Source organism: Gouania willdenowi, chromosome 20 (genome assembly GCF_900634775.1).
Source record: "Gouania willdenowi chromosome 20, fGouWil2.1, whole genome shotgun sequence".
NCBI classification, from domain to species: domain Eukaryota; kingdom Metazoa; phylum Chordata; class Actinopteri; order Blenniiformes; family Gobiesocidae; genus Gouania; species Gouania willdenowi.
In genome coordinates, this window is record NC_041063.1 from 24,919,144 (window position 1) to 24,941,007 (window position 21,864).

The 21,864-nt window shown below is 36.4% G+C and overlaps 1 protein-coding gene across 1 annotated transcript in view; it reads left to right on the forward strand.

Moving 5' to 3' along the window:
- LOC114454080 (contactin-associated protein-like 2) overlaps positions 1-21,864 on the forward strand; it is a 180,942-nt gene that overhangs the window by 7,794 nt on the left and 151,284 nt on the right. Inside the window, exons 2-6 of the mRNA XM_028434222.1 lie at positions 9,116-9,278; positions 16,837-16,943; positions 17,903-18,022; positions 19,374-19,489; positions 21,276-21,360. Of these exons, the coding sequence (XP_028290023.1) occupies positions 9,116-9,278; positions 16,837-16,943; positions 17,903-18,022; positions 19,374-19,489; positions 21,276-21,360 (591 nt within the window). The remainder of the gene's footprint in view (positions 1-9,115; positions 9,279-16,836; positions 16,944-17,902; positions 18,023-19,373; positions 19,490-21,275; positions 21,361-21,864) is intronic.

A 21,864-nucleotide genomic window follows, 5' to 3' on the forward strand; every position in this document is an offset into this window, starting at 1 on the left:
TTTTCTTTCTTTCTACACCAAACTCGCCATATTTTAACCTATTTTCATCACTTTTTCTTGCCATATTTCTGCTCTTTTTAAAGCGTTTTTGCTACATTACCCCCATTTCTGCCACTTAATGCCTTTTTTGCAAATTTTTTTCGACTTTCAAGACATTTTCAGCAATTTTCTACCTAATATCGTGTATGTTGACCAATTATTGTCACTTTTAACCTCTTTTCACTATATTTCATGCTTATTTTATACTGATTTTCATCACCTATTATTGCCATATTTTTGCTCCGTTTAATGCATTTTCGCTACATCTTCATCTAATGTCAACGCTCATTCTTTCTTTCTGGCCTTTCTTGCACATTTTTTTTCCACTTTCAAGACATGTTTGGCACTGATAAACCAGTGTTAATTTTGTTGACTAAATATTTTTGTCACAAATAAATTTTTGAGGACGAAAACGAAATGAAAACTAGAGTTTGAACGGAATTGGAGGCGGCGTGTTCAGCAAGGAGCTCCAAACTTCACCCACACTTCTCTATAGCCCTCTGACATCACAGTGCACATGCTGAGTCACACCATAATACATCCGACCAGAAACACGGCCTTCTCAACACAATAATGTTCTCCACCACTTCACAGTCACTGGGTGAATTATGAACATAACTGATCGCCACAATATCATTTATTGTATGAACACCACCGGCAACAGAGAAGCCCCTCCCCTAAACGCGCTCTCTTCCCAACTTGTTTGGATGCGCGTCCAGAGCATTTCAACGCTGGTGAAAAGCGTCTGATTCAATGAGCACAAGCGTCCAACGAGGGGTGTGAGGCACGATTTTGACACCCGAAAAATTAAGGAAATGGGTGTGGCTTCGTTTATGATCTTTGACATTTGCATTATTTGTTTAGTATACACTGAGATGCAAATTGATACTTATTGCACATTTTTGTTTGCATTATTATGGGAGAAAGATACCATTTCAAAGTTGACAGTCCTGTGTTATTCATTACTGCTTTTATATTGAAATAAAGACACAGTCGTGTTGAAATAAAGTTAAATTTGTGTTTTAGATATTACATATACACATAAATTACAGTAGGTTTAGTTTGTTTCCCATACCGGCAGTAAAAAAATGTCTAGTTATTGATTTAGTCGACTAAAATTGCTTGGTATTTTAGTCGACTGAAATAAAATTAAAACAAATCATTTGACTAAATCTTGACTAAAACTTAAAATAGTTTTAGTCAAGACTAAAACTAAATTAAAATTTCACACAAAATCACTTTTCCACAAAATTATTACCATTATTTTCACCATATTTCATGCTTGTTTTTGCCAATTTAACCTCACTCACATTTTGTCAATCCCATTATTTGCCAGTTTAAATGAATTGTTCCTATTTTTTTTTATTTAATTACCCTTCCCCCGATTTTTGCCACTTTTAAGCAAATATTGTCCATTTTCGTCCACTCTAATTTGCAACTTTTAACCAATTTCTGTGGATTTTAAAACCCTATTTTACCACCTTTTCCACAACTTTTGGTCACTTTTAACCCATTTTATTTCTCATTAAATCAAGGATTTACATTTTTAAGATGAGAAAAGGTTGAGAAACACTGAGTTAAAGGATGCTTTTATTAAATGTTGTGCCAATATGAGGACACTTTCCTATTTCAATTAAAATTTACTCTCTTATGATGGGTCAGTGTCAAACACTTTCTTTATCACTACCACTACATCTCTTTAGATTTCTCTCCTTGCTGCCAAACGCACAACCCTCATTGAAATTAATTTCATACCCATTTTATTCTTTATTAAAATAAATATGGATCTCACTTCAAGGAGAGTACACACAAAGCTACGTAGCAAATGAGCAAAATTGCTTAAAAAGAGTCAATATTTCAATATTTTTTACATAAGTAAAATGATTTTTAACAGTTTGAAATAAATGATAAAAACAAAATGATTTAAAATCTCGCTCTGTCATGAGCAGATGAGAGCAAAAGAGGGATTGTGTGCGTGTGAGATTTTAAAACATTTTATTGTTGATTTCATGTTTTTATCAATAATTTCAAACTCTTGTATGTTTCAGCATTTTTATTGATTTTTAGTCACTGTTAGGTTTCAACTTTGAACACAAAAAAAGGTGTTTGTGTAGCACGTTTCATACACAGGGTAATTCAAAAATGCACAAAAACAAACACAATGGCTTAAAAAAACACACAAAATTATGTTTATATTAAACTAATTTATTAATTTAATTTATATATGTAAATAGTATATACCAAAAACTATTTAAATTGGAAAATTGCTTCTCGTGTCAAATATTATGCGATTAATTTAGATTAATCAAGATTTATCAGTTACAATGTGTCTAATTAATTTGACATTGTTTTTAATCAATCAATGTTTTATCTAATAAAAACATTAAAACATTTGAGTTTGAAATCAACAATAAAAACATTAAATTTAAAGTAAAATGATTTAATATCTCCCTCTCAGTCATAAGCAGGGATTACGGTGTAACTGACGTGCTCATTAATTGTGTTTTCAAAGGTTTTCAGTTTAAGTTACGGTTTGTCAGTGTGAGGAAATGAACGTCATCAAACCCTCATCTCTTCTTATTTTAATTTCCCCTTCAATTACTATATACCTCGTCTACTTCCTGCCATTTTTAATTAGCTTATTTGCTTATTTCCTTTGCTTATCATGCGTTTGTTCTCATCCATTTATCTCTTTGTCTCACCTCCATCCTTTTCTTCACTTTCTTAGACAGACACAAATTGAACGTCTCAAGAGACGAGATGGTCGTACAGTTGAGCAACACAGGCAATAAGAGACAATCAGCCATAAAGGTGGCAACGGACAGATAGATACACTAATGAGAGAAGTCAGATAGCAGTCGTTCAATGGCTCTGACAACAGAAGTTTGGAGGTATTCTCTCTATTTATTTTGCACATAATTCAAATAATGTAAGCGATAAAAATAAAAAAAAAAACACACAGAAGAAGAAGAACAAAAAGAATACATTCAATGGCCTTCATTTATCAACCGTGCATGAAAACGCGTGCTAATTTGTGGACCTGCATGTGATTCATGAAACGTGAAAAAACTAAATTAGATTGTCGTGAACTTCTTGAAGTCAAACAAGAAAAATTGGCATATGGTTTTTGAAGGTGTGAAAACTGGGCTTAAAGAAGCACATTTAAACGCTCTGTGGAAAAGCATCAGCTACTGAACAGGTGAAGTCTGCCTCCCTGTGTGCAATAACAACTTCACAGTCAAAATGCTAAGTATTGACCCTTGTCTGTGTTTATGCCTTCAGCCAATTTCACCGATAATTAATCACATTACTGATTAAATACTGCATCACATTTGTAAAAGTTTAAGAAACTATATACATTCAAAAGCATGAATGAGGTCCTTTTTCCTACGTACATCCCTCGTTATACAGTATTCTGGGAAAGGAAATCCGAAAAAGTGGCATCAGTCATAACATGGGCTTTTAAAAAATCTATTTTATTTTGTTTCATTTGTTTTGTGAACGTATAGAAATAAAGTTGTTTAAGATTCTTTTATTAAAAAAAAAAAAACATTTCAAAAATCTATTTCAATTTTTCAGAAATTTCAGGGAACCCCGCATGGGATCCCGACCCCAAGGTTGAAAAACACCAATTTAGTGGTTCCTTAGTAGATTGATTACTATAGTTTTGGGGCCAAGATTGACTCTCTCTCTCTCTCTCTCTCTCTCTCTCTCTCTCTCTCTCTAGTACCCCTTGTAGTGCCATTGCGTACCCCTAGGGGTACCCCCATTTGAGAAACACTGTTCTGTAACTTTGATATAAATATTTTTTTAGGTATAGATAAATATGTTTTTCATTTCTTTTGTAAAAGGTAATTCTTGATGTTAATCCTTTGCATTTCCATTAAAAACTGGTGCGTAGCCATTTAAGTTTTATAGTCCTTTGTAGCACACGTAGAATGAATAGAATGTGTGATTTAACTGGTGATACGTGTATTATGTATCAGATTAGTCTTCCTCGTCATGTTGAGCGTTGTGATGAATTAGACATGAGATACTCACGATTGATCAAAAACCATCCCTGTCCTGTATCTTGTCCTAATTGTGCAACATGTGCATCTAAATGGACAGATTTTCTTTTCTTCTTCTTTTTTTTCTTACATTGAGAGAAAAATCTGAAGATGGAACTCATGCACTATGAATTTTTGTCCTGGATTTTCTTTTATTTTATTTTCCGAGAGCGACTTTGGACTTTGAGACACAATAGATATGTTTTTGACAGTCGGCGTCCCTACAGATTGTGCTGTGGAGCAACATCCTGTGAATATTTGTTTAATAATTCCACCTCTAAGCATTCTGGCACATTTCCAGCTCGCCTCCTGTGGAAGTGCCCTTTTCTCAATGTGCTGGGCTGCCGAAACATAGCCTGGAAGTGTGTGTGTGTGTGTGTGTGTGTGTCAGAGGAGCTCTTTGGGGCACAACAGGAGAGCGGTGAAGGAAAGTAGCGCCGATAGGACTGCATGGGATTAATGCTGATGCTCATGTTCCTGTGGGGATATGGAAGCTGTTTACACCAAATTAAAAGCACATCACGTCATGAGGAGGCATTTAGCTCATGCACAGCTGAATTACAACTGTGGAAATGTGTACAAATAAAGTTTTATTGTGCAGGATTCATCTCTAAGCTGATTTTTTTTTAATGATAATTAGTGGTGGGACTCCATTAAAAAAAAAAAAAAAAAAAAAAATCTAACTAATGAGAGACTTTGTAATTAATTAAAATTGTTATTTTCATCTTAATGTTCAATATGAATAAAGAATATTATAATTGCATTGTTCACAAAGCACACACTTAAGTTTAATTAAGTTATATTCATGGTTTTGCGGACAAATGTGTTTTTGTGTATTAAAATAAAAAACAGCACTTAGTACAGAACATTCGAGAGAAGTGGAAACTGAACATTGTAAAATAGTTAGAATATCTGTGATAGATATAGATAGATAGATAGATAGATAGATAGATAGATAGATAGATAGATAGATTCTTTATTCAGTGGGGAAATTTACTGACATGTCAGCTCAAATTAGAAAGTGCAATAAAAAAGACAACAGACAGGCAACACACAGGAAAAACCTGAAAGACACCCGAGTAATAGTGCAATGAAGATAAAGTGAAATAAACAATATAATAATAGAAGCAATACATAAATGTAAATATATATATATATATGTCGTGCTACGGTGGGAATGTATGACCTGTGGTAGCGCTCAGTCCTACACTGAAGGAGCTGCTGTGGCATGAAATAAATAGAGCAACTGATGAGTTTAGTTTGAAATAGTTTTTCTACACATAGCAGTTGATAAGTTGGGTCAGACGATGCTCTCTGTAGCAGCGCTTCTAGCCCCGCCCACATCCTCTACCACTGAGAGTTCACTACAATTATTTTTCCACTGACTTTGTTCATTTTGGCTCTGAACCCTGTCGTCTTGTCCAGTGTGGACTGGAAACGATGGATGTGTTGTAAATGTCGTACTAACATACTATTCATATATGTCTAAATGAGTATGTACTGTAGTGTGTTCACATATGATAGTATGAAAAAGTTGAGTATGCGAGAAATACCCGGATGTATACTATATGGGGACATTTGTTCCGTATGCATGGGCACACTAGTCATACTGCTTCCAGCAAAAAAGCATCTGTTCTTCCATAATTTTGTTTTTTTTTGTTTTTTTTTACTTTTCTGTAAATAGGGCTCTTGTTTTGAAGTTAACAGGAAGTTTAGTCAGTAGCACAATGAAGGGTCTCCGAAAATCTCTGAAATGTCCGTGAGTTTTATGGATCAAATGAGCACATGTTGATATTCTACTTTGTCGCTTCCTCACTTAAAATGTTTTCAAAACTTTCAAAGTAAAGGTGGAGAATTAACAGATATTTAGCCTCAGTGTGAACAAGATTTTTAATGCTGTAGGTTCTAAATGCATCTTGGGAAACTTGGAAGTATACTTCAGTGGGAACGATCATCATCCTAATCATACTTAAAGTATATAGTAGACAGTATATACTCATTGAGTGTGTAGTGTATATAACATTTGAATGCAATTCCAAACAGATCCACTGCCTCCTCGGAGAATATTGTGTTCATGCTAGCTGTGTGTGCTAGCTGCTACATGTTTAGCATTGAGGTGCTACCGCAGGCTGAGAAACTCCAATGATTGACAAACTCTTTCTTGCACAATTTGCACACAACTGGGCTTTTGTTTCTCATCCAGTGTTTTTATTTAAACTACAATTAACGCCCATGAAGCAAAGCAACAACATCTCTATTTAGAGCGCAAAAAAAAGTGATTAACTGCATTTTTTTTTTTTTTTTGCGTGTTATTTTTCTGTAATGAATTAATCACAATTAAAGTTAAGGTCCCAGCCCTAATAATAATACATCTCTTGTCAGTCTCTGTACGTAATCTTCTCTGGTTGGATGTTGACTTCTATGGACAATAGAATATTTTCAGATTCTTCTTTTTCATAATATTTGTGTTTAATCTGAATTTTATTGCATGTCCATTTAGTTTTTCATTAAAAACGACTATTTTTCAGTAGTAACTGATTATTCCTAACGGCAACAATCCCTTCAAGGACAAAAAGTCTTTGTACTAAATTAGCCTTTAAGGTGAAAGCTTATGGCAGCTAATAAAGAAATGCCTCGTCTAAGTGGAAAGTGCCCTTTTCGCTGGCATATACGAAGCAGCCTTTTAACGGCATAATAACATAAATCCATCCGGCCCATTGTTTCATGCTACACTTGGCTCCATCTGCCAAAAAGTGTCAGAAATACAAAAGAAAAAAATCCACTGCTTTAGCATTCACGTTCTCAGTCTATCCGTGGGACACAAGTGCTGGCAGCCGGCTGTAGTCGGCACCGTTTTCCATCTCCTGCTCTGCTTCTTCTCTTTTTGTGTCTCTTTCCCGTTTTCTCTCTGTCTATCACCCGATCCTCTGGAAAAAAAAAACCAACAGCGGCAGGCAGGTGTGGCAGGAGCAGGGACAGATGGTGAGAATGACAGAAGAAAGTTTCTGGTGAGGAAATTAAAGTCAGAAGATATAAAACATGGATGTCCAACACATTTTAGTTCAGGGGCCAAATACGGATACGTTTGATCTCACGTGGGCCACAGAGATGGGGAATTAAACAATTTTAATATAGTGACACTTTGCATTTTCATGTATAAATTCTATAAAAGTATGTGATATATAAGGCACCGACAATATCCAAGCAATAGGTGACGGGTAGTGACTATATATATTTAATTTAAAGAAATTTTGTCAAATAATTTGAGGATTGAGCAGGATTTTGGAAAAATTAGGATTCTATCTACAATTTGAGATTAAAAATGACGTTATATAAGCATCGGAAAACTAAAAACCCCTGCAAATATTGTAGTTTCATTGAATCTGTGACAAATTCAATGGATTTGTAACAAATTCGATGAACCTCCACTTGAATAATTGTAAAGTTCTACTTTTCCCTGTGGGCCAAATTGGGTGTTTTAAAGGGCTGGATTTGGCCTCCAAGCCTTGAGTTTGACACGTGATATATGTATATAAAAAGGAATAAATCTCCCTTTCTGTGTGTCTTACCCTCACACATACACACTGTACATACTGTACGCTCTCTTTAAAAAGCCTGTTCGATGCTTTGGCCTTGAGGCTGATGGACATGCTGGGGTGTATGACAGTTTATAACATCACCATGATGGAGATGTCACTGAGAGCCAGTGTTTTATGGGGGACCTACTGTATATGTGCTGGTGACAGCAGGGAGAGAACTTTGAGTTCCCATCTTTCACCTTTAGACACACATTTAGTGTTCACACCCTCACCTAAACAATGTACTGAGAGAAAACATTCACACAACATGTTATATTAGTAGAGTCGTATGAATTATGAAGCTTGTGCATACACACTCGTCTGTTTTTGTCCTAGCCCTGTCCCTATTTCACTCAAGGCCCACTGCTACCGGTGGATGGACCATTGACTCCATCTCATAAAGAAGCAGTATGTAGTATGTAGTAAAAGTCTGTATGTCCTCTATCCTATCACACACTTTGAACTGAGATGTGCAGCTTAATGGGCCCAGAGGATATGCTCTACAACAAGACGACTGATGAAAAATAATGTTCCTGTGAAAAAAGAAATAAAGAATAGAAAAATGAGCGCTGGTTTGGTTTGTTGTCCATTAGAAAACAAGCCTAAAAGCGTCCTAGTCTTTTATGAATGGGGTGTACCAATTCATATGAACACGATTAGTTGTTGCTGATTCAATTCAAGGACGATATTGGTTTATTCAAAACGATTCGATCCGAATCAATTCATTAACCTTTTTTATTCAAAACAATATTTCAACCAGTGTGACTGAAATAAATACCTGAATTTTCCTTGTAAAAGTGAAATAAAATACCATAAATAAGTTGTTTTTGTCAATAAGGTTTAAAAACAAATCTGAAATCAGTGGCTTTATTATGCACTTTAACAATCTATCCTTGCAAAACCTCATATAAATCTTAAAATCTCACAATTATTAAAACAATATGAGAAACATTGCGTCCCAGAAGGTTAAACTATAACAAAATCAAGGCTTGAAGAACAGTCAGTGATCATTAAATATACACTTCAATAAAGAACCTTTTTATTTAAATCCACTGCTATTTGTTCTCTTTTAATCTCTTTCTCTTGCACTTTTTATTTTCCTCGTGTGTGACGATTTTGCCAAAACAATTGATTCCATCACGTGTGAGTAAAATTACTGTAATAACACCAAGAGCAAATACTTAGCTTTTAGAAACTGCTGAAATTTCTTTGATAGAGCAAATATTAGCAAAGTTACTGTCTTTTAATTAAATGTAGTTGACTAAGACTAGCATATGTAACTGAAATGAGTCCTGATGGCTACATTTTGACTGAAACTAAGTTGCATTTTAGTCAAAAGACTACTACTAAAGGTAAATAAATTTTTGCAGTCAAAATGAACACTGGTAGAGACTGAATGCCACTTTTAAAAATGACCACTCATCATCTTGATTTCTGTTTTGGTTTTAGGGTATTTCCTTCAAACCCTTTTCCCGCCATCGCAGCAATCGTTCCAGGGCTGTATGCAGGCAATCCTGGTGGATGACCAACCTGCTGACCTGCACGCCGTGGAGAAAGGCACTGTGGGAGCTTTCGAGAATGTCAGCCTTGATATGTGTGCTATAATTGACAGGTAAGAGTGAAAGTACGGACCGGGGCGACATGCACAGCACAATAAACCAGTCAAAAGTCATAAATCAAACGGTTTTAACAACACGTTAAAGTAAATAAAGGCGTTCTGAGCTCGTACCTGGAGACGTGTGACTGTGTAACTGCAAAGTGTTTGTGTGTGGCTGATTGATTTTTGTGTGCTTGTCATCCTGATGAATGAATGCAATTGAGGGTAAGATTGTAAATACATTTTTCTACCATTAACTGAAGGCGAACAGACTGTTTTATCCTTGAAAAACCTCATAAGTTCATTATCATACACAGAACCTATACCTCATTGTCTTTGTTTTATTGCAAATTAGAGCAAAGCTTGGAATTTAGAGTGATGTCACACACTCGGCAGGCATTTATTTTCCTGTCATGGACAAGAAAAACAATAGATTCTCATGCCTTGAGCTTAATTCATTCAAACATCTGAGTCTGAACCACATGTCAAATATTGAATCTCTGTATGCAGCGAGGACAGCTCTCACCCCTAAATGTTAATAAATCTGTATCCTGAGGTCAAGTTCTTAGAAATACTTTCACTAAGATTTCTGCCATGGTAAAGACGATCCCTGCTATTGATGGTTCATATGAATCAATGCAGATCAGAAAAGCTCTTTGTTTTTCAATGTGAGGTTTGAGGCCCTGTTTGCTGTATAAACCGTGGACGTCGGAACTAATTCGTAGAAGGGGAGAAGGGATTTTAGTTGGGAGTGGCGGGATAAGCACGGACACCTATCAATCATCAAGGATTTGATTTGAAGTCATTTTAGAAAAGCATAGTTATAGGAAAACTAGAAAGGATCTTTATTGTTAATAATCAAAATCAAAATTCCTTTATTAATCCCAGGGGGAATATGTTTAATATGGGGATTTTTCAAATTGATCCAGAATCAGAAAATTGATCCGGATCCCTTTCAAAATTTAATGAAATCTTCCATGGCACAAGGTCTATTTTGGACTAAAATTTTGCCTTTGATCCGTTAAGTACCGGTACTTTTGATGGATCCTGCTAACAGACAAATAAATAAACAAATAAGTAAATAAATAAATGCTGATTAAATATTTAACTGATAAATAAATACTGAACTTTTCAACAATTTAGTGAGATTAAACATCAACTTAAATTTGGTATCACTCATATATGTAATATACAGTATGTTGACATTTCCCCCACAGAATAAACCTCGGAGGGGTTCTCTCCAAACAAAGACCAAAACAAAGCATTTACAGAGTCAACTGTTGTAAAGATTTAACCTGTTTGTCTGTGTGAAAGCTGCACAGTAACATTTAAAGAGACGTGTTGAAACTGGAAAACATAAAAACACCTTTTTGGGCTCGGCTTCAAAAGTCAAATATGGTGCGTCTATTGGGGAAAATTGTTAGTCAGCAGTTTTATCCACCTCTTATTGATGTCCTTTTAAGCATACCTTTTTCAATCATTGGTTGTGTATTAATTTAAGGAATTAGGATTAATTAGGGCAAATTTTGATTGAGAAAAATATTTTGGGCAAATCAAAACCAAAGTCGAAATGTCGAGATCAAAGTCAAAATGTCGAGATCAAAGTTGAAATTTCAAAAATGAAGTCAAAATACAATATTGTGATAGAAGTCAAAGATCTGCTAATGATTTACGGAAGCTGACTAAGGCCGAGTCACCATATGACAATGAACGGCGGATCGTGGCCGTCTACAAAATGCTGTGTGTTGATGAATGCGTTAAACTACACTTTAAAGTTGGGTTTAATAACAAAAAGATTCTGTATTTTTAGCTAGTAAACACGGCGTTGTAATCTCTTTAAGGACTTTGAAGATATATTGTTAATCTGTTCAGAAGAAAAAAAAGTCAAGTTTGGAAGAGGTGGAGCGTTCAGTCAATCTGTGGCTATTGAAGAGCTATAGAAACAGCGTAAGACCAGTTTGGATGGAGACTTGTTGAATATGGTGAATTGGTCCTATAGTCAGCTTCCGTAGTAATGACAGCAAACCTTCAAATTTTATCACAATATTGTATTTTGAGTTCAAAATTTTGACTTTATTCTTTTTCTATGAATTATTTTCACCATCAAAATTGTCCCTAATCCTCTTCCGTATTAAATGGCTACCTGCAACATTAGAAATGAATATTGTGAAAAAGAATTCACCAAGCGTTTGATAGTTACCTACTAAGAATGAATGAGATCTGTGTTTAGTCTTGTGAGGTGATTTTTTTTTGTGCTTTCTGGCATTTTTTTTTTTTTTCCATTCTTTTGTGTAGCTAAAGCCTAAGGCTACACACAAAAAAATCAAAAAATGAAATTAATTGTCACGGATACTGCTCATATCTCATGGAATATCCCAGATGTTTCATTTTGTTTTTGCCTTTTGTTTTTATCTTTCATTGATCTGTGTTACCCAGTCCCTGAAACATTACACAAACTCATCCGATCAGATGTGAACGTGTTGCCAGCTGACCAATTTTCTCCAATGGAGCACTGAAGCTGTTCATTTTAATCCTCTCCCTGTCTGCCACACGTAGAAGAATGAACATGAGGGGCGCACACACTGTTGTGGAACGCTGGTTTTCCTGCTGCTTCGTGTGCGTCTCTATCACACCTGCTGCAAAATGTGTCCCGTTTCCACTGGGTTCCAGTTTATAGATTGAGTTTTAAGGTTGCAATTTGGTGTTTTTACACGTTTAGAGAAAATTAAAGCAAATGTCCAAAGTTCCTTTTCTTGTTGCTTTGTCTTGTGCCAATGTTTAATTTGTATAAACGTTGGCAGCCTTTTAGTTTTGAATATCATCTGATTTGCCTTTGCAATGCCAGTGTGAGGTAATGTTGTATGAAATGATTATTATTATTACTGCAGATTGCGGTGCATTAGTGCTGCCAATGGGAGCCAACAGCAGACTGACAGTAGATTTGGTGTTCAATTATAATTGTAATCACGTAATTGATAATTAATTACTATTATGATGTAATTGAAATTGTATAATTTTTTTTTTCAAATCTGTTGCTTTTGTAATTGTAATTGAGGTCAGAGTAATTGACTTTGTGATTCTATAAAAACTATTATTTACAATTTGATTAATTGACCTGAGGAGACATATTAGTTCTATGGCATACACCTATGTAGTTAACAATTATTAAAATGCATTTCATATCAACATTTCCCACTACTTGACAGTTCTTTTAAAGATCATTTAACCATTTAAAAAATACTACGCAAAAAAATATTCTTACCAATATTTTCAAGGATAAGAAAACTAATAAATTGGATGATAGATAATATTTTTAGTGTATTTTACCGCTAATTTAAGACATGGGTTAAAACAAACCTATTGTAAGAGATGCTAACAGAAAGCTAACACAAGACAAAGGTTAAGTTAAAGGCACATTAATTGTGGTTAATTGTAATTGAACATTAGTAATTGAGAACATAGTTGTAATCACCTTTCAGGGAAAAAAATAATTGTATTTTTAATTGTAATTGCAAAAAATGCAATTGAGTTGTAATTAAACATGGACAATTGAAGACGTAAATTAAAAATGTAACTGACCCCAAAAGCAGGCTGACAGTGTTAAAAAACAACGACTTTCTCTCTGTTATCTGCCGTCTCGCCCACTTCTATGACTTTTAATGCTGCGTATAAGCCCAGCAGTGCTGGAGGTGGGCCTTGTTCTGCCAGGGAAGATGAATGGGTGCAGTGTTGCCATCTGACTAATCAGAACGTCTTTGAAGGCAGTTCAATAGCTTTGTCTGACCTCCTTTTGATCAATGCCGTTCCATTGTGGGATTCTGTTTGGGCAAATATGCTCCCATGCAGACACACCATGGCCATGCAGATTCAGGAAAATGTCCCTGATCCATTCTCAGAGTATCACAATGACACACATGCCCTGGCACACAAAACGCAAACACGCTACAGAGTGTTTTTTAGGCTTTTTCCCCCTACTAACTCTGCAACAAGGGCGTGCTTTAGTGTGCAGCGCATAATGTCTTCTGTAATTGCCAGCACTTGTCGATCAAAGCCTATTGTGAGGACAAAATGGGAAATCATCAGCACTTTAAACACACTATATTTTATTTTCTGAGCTATGTAAAGCTGTCATGCGGCAGGGAGGTTTAAATTCAGATTTATTACCGCAACCTTGTACAAATGTGCTGAAATTTGGAATAAATGTATTAAATGTTGGTTTACTAGTGTGCAAGTAGTACACTTTAAAATTTACTTTGTCATCCTGACATGTTACATTGATCCCCTGGCATGTTACTTTGATCTCCTGGCATGTTACTTTGATTTCCTGACGTGTTACTTTGATCTCCTGACGTGTTACTGTGATCTCCTGACGTGTTACTTTGATCTCCTGACGTGTTACTTTGATCTCCTGACGTGTTACTTTGATCTCCTGACACGTTACCTTGATATCGTGACATGTTACCTTGATATCCTGTTAACTACTAATGTAGCTTTACTAGTAATAGTAGTGTTACGTGTATTACTAGTATCTATTTTAGTTTTTTCTAGTAACATATTTTAAGGCAACTAACACTTCCAGTAACACACAATTGCCTATTAGTAGACAATTTACTAGTATGGTCTGCTCATGTACTAGTGCGCCAAAAACCTTTACTAGTAAAACTAAATTATTGTTTACTATTTTATTCACTAGTAAAGTCTACTCGTGCACTAGCAAGCCAAAATTAAATACATGTACTCCAATTTTGAGCACAATAGAGCTTATCTATGGTTAATATCACTGATATCACATTAACGCTTCATCCTCAAACGCGCTCTTACTTTGAGATCGGCAACTTCCTGCAAGTTTTGTTTATCCCTTCCTGACTCATAATGAAATAATGTCTTAAAGCTCCATCTTAATTTTCTAATTTTAAAATGAAAATCCAATAACCACTATTTTTTGTTGTTTTTTAATATAATTTTCCTAACAGAAATCCCAATGACCAAAATATAGTGAGCACCATGTGTCTGAGCACATAACCCTATCTCATAGTCTGATCTCATCCACTCGCCATCTGAAATCTTTCATCTTTGAATATTAGTAATGAGTGTGGGCAGCAACAACATCAACAACAGGGAAATAATATAACGCACACTTTCATTGTATCTTGCTATCCCATTTCCACTGATGCATAATCAGCATGGAGCTTCTATCCAGTGCGCAGTCTTCATTTGCTCACACTGAGGATGTTTACTCACTCACAGATGTCTGGTGTTGATGTTCCATCGCTATCAGATGGAAATGTAGTAAACATGACAGGCAGGTGTTTCACTCACAGGATGGATGTGGGTGTCATCGTTTCACTTTGATGTTGAGTGCTTGTTTTTTTTTTTTTTTATCAGTAAAATATTCAAAGTATTCAAGCAACTGGTATAAAAGATTATTTATTTATTTTTTAAAACTTTTTTATTTGATATGGTTGCTTTTTATCATTTTCAACCCAGCAAAGACCAATTTATTTCTCTTTTTGGCTCAAGCAGTCAGTAAGAACAGCTTTTCCTGTACATTCAGCATCAAGCAGAGCTGGACTGGACAAAAATTCAACCCTGGCATTTTCAGTCTCTTTGTCTTAATTTTTATTATTATTCTCCCGGAAAACCTTAAATGTGGGAAACTTTGTAACCCCTTTTACCTATTTGGCCATTTTGCAACTTCCTTTGTCTCATTTTTGCCCCTTTTGAAAAAGTTCTGACACTTTTTTCAGACTTTTGCTACCTTTTGCCAATAAAACACCCTTTTTTCCTATTTGTCCATTTTTGCAAGTCATTTGACACTTTTATCCAATTTTTTGTCCTTTCTTTGAATTTCTTTGGCCACTTATTGGCCGAACTAACTTTTGCCCAATAAATACCACTTGTTTAATTTTTCCCCTGCATTTAGCATTTTTTTTCACTAGTTTGTCACATTTTGCCCATTTAAACTACCCTTTGCCATTACATACCATCTGTTCCTTCATTATTTGCCCATTTCTTGGCCACTCTAGACTGCTTTTGGCCCATTTTAGTCACTTTACACTCTTTTTCTTGCCACGTTTTTAACACTGTTATACCAATTTTGGTCACCTGTTGCCATGTCTGCCTCCACTCCCTCGTCAAAATAAAAATAATAGATGTGGCGGACGGGCCCAAGCACTTTAGATTGATATGGCCCACTGGGGTGATGCCTGGTACGCCAGATGACCAGTACATCCCTTGTATTGAGTTTCAGGTTCAGCAAATCCGTGTAAACCTTGGTCTCCATATCTACTCTTTCCAACTCCTTCTGTGGGAATCCCAAAGTCTTTCCTGGTCAGATGACCGATATGAGATCCTTAATCCCAAGAGGGAGTTCAGAGTTTATATCGAAGGTACTCCTGGTTTGATGTACACCTCGTACTGGAGGTGAACTGAAGGCCTCCCTATCGGGTGTTCTACTCAAAGCTACTTGTTAATCTCTAAGTTCCTCACCTTTTCCTCTGAGGCTAAACGCTGCCTCTCCGTCAATCCCCACTATAGGGAAAACTCATTCTTTCTAGGGAGAGGACCCTCAACACAGTTAAAGAAACCTTAGTGAAGAGACCTCCCAGTAATCCAAGCGTAGAAACATACCATACAAACACACCTTTTTTTAAATGTTTACACGTGCACAGGTTGCTAAAGCTAGCACCATGAAATGTGGGTGATGTAGTATTTAGACTTTGAATAAAGGCATTTAGAACCTTAGTTTTATTCTTCATTTTCATTGACTACTTCTGTAAATCTAATTTGTTGATGCTCGATGTTTTCTACTTGCTTTTTCTCTCTGTTTTTTTTAATTATCTTGCTAAAGCTGATATTTATTTTATATTTTATTTCATTTATTGGTTTGTTTAACAGGGGTAGTGTACATTACTGAATACTGAAAATATACCAGAATTAGCTAAAGGCTATTTTTCATCTGCAGTCCCTGGACAGAACCCTAAAATATTACCAATTACACAAATTACAGGAAATATATGATACAATATACAGTGAAAATATGCAACCACATAATATTACATACAATTCCATTTACAAAATCAACAGTATTTATACATAAAAAACATACAAGTTCGTAAAATAAAACATTAAAAAGTCACATATATATATTGTTGTCAGCCAATAAACAAAAGTTGGCAATTTACACTCATCTTTTCATAATAATGTTTAGTATGAAATATTGTCCAGTAAAGTTAAAAGAAAAAGTTGCTCTATTAGAAATTAAAAAGCTCCATATTTAAAGTTATTGCATCATCAATGGTTAGTTTTAAATGCGATCTCATTCACACGTTTGGTAATCTGTGATTGTTTCTAAATGGCCCTTGTTTGAAATTGTCGTCTGTATATCAAAAACCTATTTAAATGTATGTAAAATGTGCTATTGATTCTTTAACTTTCAGGTAATAAGAGCTAGAGTCTGGGAAAAATGAAGAATAATGGGAACATGCAATCGCCCCAACTCATCACCTTTAATTTTAATTGTATTGCATATGTATGTGAAGTGTGGTTGTAAACCCTCACCTGTGGTCTCCAGGTGTATGCCCAACCACTGTGAACACGGTGGTCGATGTATGCAGACGTGGGATGGCTTCAGCTGCACCTGTGATGGAACGGGATACACCGGTGCCACCTGCCACACCTGTGAGTGTCACAGTATCAGTCCTTTTTTTAATTCTCATCTTCTGTTTGCTTTTGTGTGATTTAGCTCTTTCTCACCAATGGGACTCGTGAACTTTTGAAATGCTCCCAGACCTCAGCTTTTCTCCACATTGTGTCTTCACAAAGATCATGAACAGAGCAAAGCAGTGGAAAAAACTCTCATAAAAGGGTTGAAAATTAGAAAATTGCACTCCTCATACACCACAGATATTGTATTATGGTGAAGAGAGTTGGGGGTGAGAAGGAAAAGCTCTGATGATGACTTTACCCACTAAACATCTTGCTTAACCAGGGGTAGACTGGCTATCTGGCATACCGGGCATCGTCCCAGTGTGTCATCGACCCAAAAGTGGGCCAGTTGTGGCCAAAAATGGTCCAAAAGTGGCAATAAAAGAGTGAAAAGTGACTAAAGTTGGCAAAAAGGAGTCAATAGTGGCCAAAAATTTGGCAAATAAAGAGGAACCAGGTGGTATATAATGGCAAAGGGTAGCTTAATTGGTCAAAATGTGGAAAATAATTGTGAAAAAAGGAAAAATGTGGAATGAAAAGTGGAAAAATATAGGGAAAAGAGGAAACGAGTGGTATTTATTCAACAAAAGTTAACTTATTTGGATGAAAAGTAGCCAAAAATTTGATAAGTGTCAAAAAGAACGGACGAAAATAGGAACAAATTTATATTTATTGGCAAAAGGAAGATAGAAAAAAGTGTCCAAACGTTTTGAAAAGGGGCAAAAATTGGACAAAGTAAAAAAAAATAAATAAAAGAAGCCCTGATTTCGGGCGTTACTCCTAGAGTAATTAAGATACACCCAGTAGAAATACTGTTCAACCGTTGTAAACTAGTTTATAAGTTATTGGTGGCTGTTGATTTGCTCTGAGCCTCCACTCACTCTCATCTTCTCATCCTTTTTCCTCCATGTTACCTCTGCACTAATCTCCAGCCATCTATGAGCCTTCTTGTGAAGCCTACAAACATTTGGGCAGGTCGTCGGACACCTACTGGATCGACCCCGATGGCAGCGGGCCCCTCGGCCCTTTCAAAGTCAACTGCAACATGACAGGTGTGCTGTTCTTTGTTATTTCACTCCTGGCCTTGGTAACCAATGAAGGATGTGGAACTCCCAACCTTGTTTCCATGGCAATGCAACACACACACACTCGACGGGTAATAAGCAGATAGTGCGGAACAGCCAACCACGCAGGCAGAGCAAAGGCGAGACTTTTAATGAAATGTCAGTGCACTCCACTTGCTCGCTCCTTAGTCACGCTGAACAGCTCATTCACACACACCTCAGAAATGTTAAGAGTTTCTGCCATGCAGGCACTCACCTGAGAGCTACCAAATCCACCCCAACACCATGCATTGTGTTTAAATGGGATTGAGCCACAGAGGAAATGTGTAACTGAGTGACTTGTTGCTTATAGAGGTTTCTGGTAAAAACTGCCATCTTTTAACTGCCTCTGTATTTACTAGTAGTTTATGTATGTTTTTTAAAGGTGCGTTCACAACGATGGATCCTAGAGTGGTTAAAACGCTCTAGGATTCATTTGCTCTGATAGTCCACCTCGTTTGATCGGTGCGAACATGCAAACAAAGTCTAGAGCGGATCAAACGGGCCGAATCTGGAGCGATTGTTTTTGTCGGCCTCGAAGCATTTCCAATCGAAGAGCGTTCAGGAACGATAAGGAGCACCGTAAATATAAACACAGGAAGTAAAGGCCTTAGAATAGACGAACTGTACTGCCAACGTCTGTCCAGCCAGTTCCTGGTTCATCACATCGCCGACTTTTCTGTTTTAAAGCTCTGTTGCCTTTGCATTGCAAGTTTCTATCTAATTCCGGGTTCTTCTCCTTCTTCTGCTCTAATGGCGACGCTTCAGAGTTCTTCTAATGTTGACGTTGCATTTCCGGAAACAAGACCCTGACGTGTTGTGTATGGATGGACAGTGACTTACAACAATTGAAAAAAATTGCACAGTGTATTCCCGTCTGTATGCGCTCGCTTTAACCCATTGTTGAAAGCCTCTTTGTTGGGTTTCAGTTTTATTGCCAATAGAAATTTCTATATCCTCAAATGGTGAGCTCATGTAACCTCACCAGAGTCTGTTTGAGTTGATCAGAAGTTGCGCTCTGAACTCAAACCGAGCCAAACCAAGGTGATAAGCACCCGTCCTCTACCCATTCGGACCGGTTCCAGGACTAAACCAGTGTGAATTCACCCTAAATAATGTTGATCGTTTTTTGGATTGTTGGATCTGTTGGTAAGGGGTTTGTTTTCTGATCCAGAGGTTGGGAGTTTGATTGCTCTCAAGACTAGCACTGTGTGTTACAATTCTCCGGGGCAGATATTGGAAAGGACTTACATAGAGGTTCACGAGCATTCATCATTTTGTTTCATGTCTACATGTGTAGAGGACAAAGTATGGACGACAGTTATCAACAACCTGCCCCCGAAAACGGCCATCACTGGTTCAAGTAGAGAGAGACGCACCATCCTTCAGGTCAACTACAGCGCATCCATGGCCCAGGTAGATCACACACACACACACACACACACACACACACACACACACACACACACACACACACACACACACACACACACACACACACACACACACACACACACACACACACTCAGAGTTTTCTATGAAAGAAGAATGATTGGAAGATGGATGGATAGGTTAACGTGTCTGTGGGTTGAGATGGGACCGACCGTGGCTCAGTGGTAGAGTGGGTTGTCCAATAATCGAAGGGTTGGGGGTTTGAATCCTGCTCTATCCAAGTCATTATTGTTGTGTCCTTGGGCAAGGTACTTTACCCACATTGCCTCGTATCAATAGGTATGAATTGTGCATGAATGTTGATGAAGTGGTGGTCGGAGGGGCTGTAGGTGCAAATTGCAAGCCAAGCTTCTGTCAATCTGCCACAGGGGAGCTGTGGCTACATTGTAGCTTACCATCACCAGTACGACTGAAGTGAGTGACTGGTGTGAATGAATAATAGTTTCTGTACACGCTTTGAGTCTCCTTGAAAAAAGCGCTATATAAATCCAAGCGATTATTATTGTCATGATGTCTCACTAGACGAGTGTGAAGTTTGTATTTCAATAATTAAATTTATAATCAAGCTTATTCATTTTTCACTCACCACCCACTTTAACCCAGTTCAAAGAACTGTGCAAGTCAAAATCCTGTTTACTAGCATGAGATATTAACTAGTCAGCGTTGGGTTTATATAAAATCTTTTTGTAATAAGTAAGAAAGTTAAAAACCAAATAGTTTGTTGGTACTAGTTGTACTTGGCCGAGACAATGTTTAAAAAAACATAACAGCCTCACAAGTACAATGCTTTTTATAACCAGGGTAACGTTTAATTAACAAAAATCAACTTAGCATGTATTTTTGACTAACACTTCATATCCACTTGGTGCTAAAACAATCTGCTATTCCAGCTTATTAAATATGAAGTGTTAAAACACTAAACAGAGTGTTTACCCTCCCTCCTGTGCTACCTGCCTGTAGCCCATCTACACGCAGAATATAAAGAACTGCTCTCACAGCTAACAGTCGACACCCTAAACATCACAGTGGGTTGTTATATATTATTGTCATTCCCATTCCAAAGATAACCTCTTTTTTCACTACCTGTCCTACTGGTGTTGACAATCTTTCGTCCAAATCTTTTTTTTTTAATTTGAGATGACTTTCACAGAATGAGTGACCTTCCCTGTCCTCTCATAAACATATTGATTTACTTATTAGTATCTCCTTTTTTGTATTATATTTGAGGTTATTCACTTTAAAGTCATCTGTCATCTCCTCTACGTCACGTTCACTGTGAAAGAGCTGTTCCAAAACGTCATTGACAGTAAACCTTTTCCTAGAGGACATTTTTAAGCGGATTGCAATTCACACAGAGAGCAATGAGGAATGATCTGGATAAACCAATTTCCTTGCGGGAATACCTCGCCCTCCACAGCGCGGGAAATATCAGTTCTACTGTACATTGTGTTCAATATGCAAAATAGCATCATGATAATCAATTGTACCCATCAAATTAGGAAAAGTAATGCAAGATGAAGCAAAAAAGTCAACTATTATTTATTCAGTAATAAACATTGAATGGGGTGAAATTGACCCCAATGATAATAAGTTAAATAGATCACTTTTCATATTCCAAGTGTGTAAAAGTAATGGGATGCACACTTAACACATATAATTTGTTGCACTTTTATTTTACAGCTCAATAATTTCCTCTGTCTGGATGAATAGAATGAGATGAAAGCTGTGTATCCGTACTTGTGCTTTTCAGGTGACGGCCATCACCACCAGTGCAGAGTACTGTGAGCAGCACATCGCCTACAGCTGTCGCATGTCCAGACTGCTCAACACTCCAGGTAAAGGCTGATGGTTGCTAAGAGATGCTTTCACTGTTCTGGCATTGAACAATGTGATCAATTAGGGGTTGAGTGCATAAATAATGGTCAATGATTCTTAAAGCCAGAGTTTTTCAACCTTTTTTGAGCCATGGTTCATCTTTCCCCAAGACACACCTGTATTGTAGCCTATATTAAAAACAGTCAATCTTATCAATATATAGTCATTCTTACAAAGTGGCTTGAATAGGAATCAAATAAACGCAAATAAAAGGTATGATCTTTCATATTTTTTCCTTGTAATAAAAAGTGCAATTAACAATATACAGTTATTCCTATAAAAGTGTTTTTAATTGTAATTCAATTGAACAACAAAATCTATTATGATTTTATTATTAACAATAAGCAGTAATTCTTATCAAAATGTCTTAAATACAAATATTAAACAAAACATAAAATGTTATTAGAACTAGATAAAGACCTTTATTTTGTTAAATGTATTTTCTTCTTCTTATTATTATTATT